General features: G+C 48.6%; 1 protein-coding gene across 2 annotated transcripts; it reads right to left on the reverse strand.

Annotated features, from left to right (window-relative positions):
- Positions 1 to 369: 369 nt before the first annotated feature.
- Positions 370 to 4993, reverse strand: LOC144216682 (sphingosine 1-phosphate receptor 1). 2 transcript variants are annotated; one of them, XM_077746108.1, is made up of 2 exons: positions 4766 to 4993; positions 370 to 3058 (listed from the first exon to the last, which is right to left on the reverse strand). In XM_077746108.1, exon 2 carries the CDS (start codon positions 2895 to 2897, stop codon positions 1752 to 1754), a length of 1146 nt encoding a protein of 381 aa, XP_077602234.1. In that variant the 5' UTR covers positions 2898 to 3058; positions 4766 to 4993; the 3' UTR covers positions 370 to 1751. The 2 variants fall into 2 exon arrangements, with proteins under 2 accessions (XP_077602234.1, XP_077602235.1); XM_077746109.1 differs by lacking the exon at positions 4766 to 4993 and adding an exon at positions 3412 to 3780.
- Positions 4994 to 5025: the final 32 nt, after the last annotated feature.

Genomic DNA, 5025 nt, shown 5'->3' on the forward strand with positions numbered 1-5025 from the left:
ACAACTACATTCTTGTATATTATTTCTTTAAGAGCCCATGTTTTAGGACCAAAATTATTGTGTATAAGTTAGTTTGACTTGAACGCAATTTAAAGCTCCAGTAATAACATTTACTTGTCAGCGAGGTATTTAGAGGTTGGTGGTTTTCATCGCATTTTTTTTTACTACTCTTCAATGTTAACTTATTGAAGTTTCTCTTCCTGAAAAAGATAGAGTGGTTTTTAACAAACCACATTTTTTTTCACACCCTAGTTTATCAAGGTAAAATCCTTTAAAGAATAACAGAAATTTGCCCTTAACTTTGATTCTAAAGATCCACATGGTCAAACAGGATGTCTTATTTTTTAAAAAATGCTATTCACAGAGGAATCTTTAAAAAAATCAGTTTATTAATGTTTAAAAGTTGATAAAGCTATGTGCAAAATGATCCACAAAAGTCAGAAACCTATTAAATACTATTTTTTAAAAGACATTTCTCGGTTTAATTGCACTGAAAACCTTACTAAAGAGACAGCAATATATTTTTATTTTTTTGTAACATTTATACACATCTTTAATTGACTATTTAATGAACAGCTCTATTGAAAAACTTCTGGTATTCCCTATCAGTTAAAGTAATGCTTTAATGGCACAAGAGGGTTGTATTTTCTTAGGAAATACACGTTCAACGGTGTTAACACAGGTTAGAAAAGTCCAATAAAATGCTGAAACAAATACATTCAAAAATCACGGAAAGTACTTTTAACACAACAAAACACAACCATCCCGTTGGTTGGATAATTCACACAACGCTCTGAAATAAACGTCCACAAAAGTGCCAAAGACAGATGTTGGATTTGTTAGACAAATTCATTAAGAAATCTCTCTTGGTTTACAAAGCCACACCCCCGTCAGTTTTCACCTCATTTTGCTTGTTTGACTCTCCTACCACACAAAGGATCCCGGTTGATTTCATTTACATAAACTGGACTTACGCAGACTTCCTGCCACAATGGATAACGATGCTGTAACATATTTCACTGTAAAGTCGTTAAAAGAAAAAAAATCAAAGTGACTTTAGCCAAATTCCAAAAACTGATCCAGTTTACGTGGCAACTTTGGCCTCAGCAAATAGAGTTGCTTTACATCTCCAGACCATCTCCATTCCTCCCGGTTTGCCTCCTGAACACAGCCTACCTGCTACCGACGATCAAGAAATGGACCGTGCCACACCCCCAGCTCTGATGAACGCCAGGTAGTTCAAATATAAAGTAACAGAATTTTAGAGGAGGGGTGTGAAGGGGAAGGGAGGGTGGGATATGCAGAGCACACCCAGAGACACAGAAGTGCACAGGCTCACTTGGGTTGGAAACTAAGGTGAGAGAAAACGTCTCCTCCAAGCTCTCCACAGATGCTTTCACACTGGGGCGTTTGTCTTAGAGGAGGGGCCAGATGAACCCTCCAGGAGCCTGACAATGCTAGACCTTTGGCTCAGTGCAAAATCAAAGCTCCAGGGCGGGGGGTAGGAAACAGATTCCAGGCGAGGACCTGATCTCCACCCTTCCCAGTGCATTGTACACAGGAACTAAACCACCAACACCCCGGCACCACCAGGCCGCGCTTACTCTGCCCCTCCCCCCCCCTCCGTCTGGCTCCCAGCAGCTCCTCCTAGGCGGTGGTGGAGGCACACAGATTTTTTTTTTTTTTCTCCAAACACTTGGGGGTGGGGTGACCAGGCAAGAACTCTCCCCATGGGCTGGCAGCTTTCAGTTTTAGGAAGAAGAGTTGACATTTCCAGAGGACATAATGGTCTCTGGGTTGTCCCCATCGTCCTTCTGGGGGTGGGACGAGTTGTCTGACTTACTGCGGCTGAATTCCATGCCGGCAATGATGGGTCGCTTGAATTTGCCGGCAGAGTCTCCGCTGGGGCATTTGCAGCAGGACAGGATCCGGATGAAGGCCCGGCGCATCTCCTTGTTGGTCAGAGTATAAATGATGGGGTTGGTGCCGGAGTTGAGCACCGCCAGCACCAGGAAGTACTCCGCTCTGAAGAGGATGTCGCAGGTCTTCACCTTGCAGCCCACGTCCAGCAAGAGCAGGATGAATAGTGGCGCCCAGCAGGCGATGAAGACACTCAGGACGATAATCACGGTCTTGAGCAGCGCCAGCGACTTCTCGGAGCTGCGGCTGGCCTTCGAAATGTTCTTGCGGAAGGTCAGCCGGCGGCTCCGAGTCCTGACCAAGGAGTAGATCCTGCAGTACAGGATGACGATGGCGAGCAGAAGCAGAGTGAAGACGGTGGTGCAGAATAGGATATAGTGCTTGTGGTAGAGTGGAAGGACAGTGGAGCAGCTGGACAGCATGTTGATGCAGTTCCAGCCCATGATGGGCAGGCCACCCAGGATGAGGGAGATGACCCAACAGGCACTGATCAGCAGGAAGGAGCGGAAGCTGTTGCTCCCATTGTGGAGCTTCATTTTCAGCATTGTGATATAGCGCTCGATGGCGATGGCTAGGAGGCTGAACACCGAGGCAGACAAGGCCACGAACATACTCCCTTCGCGCAGAAACCACTGGGCGGGGGTGAGCCTGTAGGTGGTGGCCCCAGACAAGAGCAGGTTGGCTGTGTAGGCCACTCCTGCCAACAGGTCTGAGAGGGCCAGGTTGCCAATAAAATAGTACATGGGTCGGTGGAACTTCTTGGTTTTCCAAATGGTCAGCAAGACAAAGATGTTCTCTAGGATGATTAAGCAGCAGATGAGAATGAACATGACGGAGCTCAGTTTAATGCCATTCTCCTCCGCGCTGATATTCAGTTTTCCCGTGTAGTTATAATGCCGGACGATAATGTCGTAGTTGACATAGTCGGAGACATAACTGCGGTGGGTCTTCACCAGCGGGAGGCTGGTGGACCCCATGGTGCGCCGGGTCTCCAGGAATCCGGGGGTGGCGCTTCTCCAGAAGGACGCTAGAGGGCGAGGCCGAACACTTGCTGCGGGTCCCGGGGGTGGTTCGGTCAGAGAGTTCCAGGCTTTTTGTGTAGCTTTTCCTTGGCTGGAGAGGGCCTCGGAAACAGCAGCTTTAAACAAGGCACAAAGAGGAGAGAGTCAGGGGAAAAGCCACAGCACACTGGCATAATTCATTCTAGCCTAAGGCACTGCTCCAATTTTGTCATGGATTTAAGGAAACTTGGGGAAAGTGTAAAGAGAAGGATTTAAAACAAATTAAAATCTCATTTCTTGCAAAATAAAGGGAGCGGGGCTGGGGGAGGGCTAAGGGAAGGGAAGAAAAAAACAAAAATTTACCCAAACTGAAAACTCTCAACTGGACAAGAGGAAAACTCTCGATGTCACATCCCAATAGAAATGGGAACACTAGAGGAGCAAGCCTCATTTAACACCCCTTCCGCTCCCTCACTCTCCCACCACTAACCCCCTCCAGGTTTCCAGCTTGGAGGTTCTCTGAAGCATTCGCCCTCTCAGCAGCGGGTTCACCACCAGCTCTTGGTCTCTCCTCGGAAGAGACCCAACCGCCAATATGTGGGTGGAGACGCACACCACCCCCCAGCTAAAAGAACAGAGAACCACCTCCTAATTGTCATGCAAGACATTAGATTTGCACGAAAATCATTTGACAGAGTAAGTCATTCTTTGGGCTCTATTAATAACTCTCTAGGAACAGGTGTGCTTAGGGTCCGAGGGCGCCGCGTGGTGTGGGCAGCCAAGCCCGCCCTGGCCTTGCGGTAAACAGGAAAGCTTAACGCCTCTGTGAAGCAACTGCCTTTTCTTTCTTCTTCTTCTTCTTCTTCTTCTTCTTCTTCTTCTTCTTCTTCTTCTTCTTCTTCTTCTTCTCCTTCTCCTTCTTCTTCTTCTTCTTCTGTTTTTTTTTTCTTTTTCTTGTAAGCCAGTGCAAGAAAATATAAAGGTTCCGTGGAAATCATTCACGAGAGATTGTAATAAATCCCAGGAGTTTTGTGCATTCATTGATTGCAGAAGGAGTATGTTTAGTTACTGTGGGTTTGGCCAACACACACGCGCACACACACAAAAGAGATAAGTTATACTACTAACGATAACAATACGTGCCACTGCATTCCTAATTCCAGGTGCAAAGCTACTGTCCAGAAGCATGCACGTACGTCTGGTGCATTGCTAAACTAGAGGCGGCAGTTTCATTTACTGCCCTCCCCCAATACATGTTGCCTCCTCACAGGGCTACAAAGTGTGGAGAGAATGAAACATGGCACTGGTTGGCAGAAGTCTACTTGGAACTCGTTGAAATGTTTCAAGGTAACGCTGCAATGTGATAGTGATAGAAGTGGCATAACAGACAGCAGTTCCTGGGACAGCAGGGGCTGCTCGTGCCCAGAAACTCGGCATTTCTCCCATCTAATTCCGCACCCTCCTCGCCGGCAGTGCAAGTTTAAGCCCTTACACCGCACCCCCCGCCCCATATTCTTTGTCTATAAGATTTCCAAAAATAAGCCCCTTCCCCCACCCCTCTGCGACCAACCGCAGTTTCCACTATCCCCCACGTCTAGTCGGATTTACAACCGGACTGAACCCTTCTTCCAAACTTCATAAATCACAAGTGCCCCAAGTACAGTCCGACTGACCGGGCTTCGTAGCCCAGGGATGAATCGTTCTAGCGCCCAGAGATGGATGTTTCAGAAGTTTCTGTTTTGCTTCGTTCCGGTTTAAAAATTCGTTTCTCACACTGACGACTTCCCGCAGCGGGGGTCCCCGCGCACCCCCGGCCCGCGCTGGCCACGCGCTCGGCCCCTTACCTCGCTCAGGCAGGACGAAGTTGCGCTGGGCGAGCTCTGGGTCTCCACTGCGCGCTCCGCATCTTGCTGCTGTCCCCGACCGACTGCGACGCTCTAGAAACTTAACTCGAGTCGGGGTCTCCTCCCTCCGCAGCCGCGCACTCCAATGGCCAGCCCTGCTCGCCGCGGCCCGCGCCGGCCCGCTAGCTGAAGTCACCGAGCGCCCCGCTGAGGCTGGGTGGCTTCCCTAGGAAGCGGCGGGGAGGGGTTAACATCTCAAC

The sequence above is a fragment of the Crocuta crocuta genome, unplaced genomic scaffold (assembly GCF_008692635.1).
Source record: "Crocuta crocuta isolate KB4526 unplaced genomic scaffold, BGI_CrCroc_1.0 scaffold48, whole genome shotgun sequence".
In the NCBI taxonomy this organism is placed as follows: domain Eukaryota; kingdom Metazoa; phylum Chordata; class Mammalia; order Carnivora; family Hyaenidae; genus Crocuta; species Crocuta crocuta.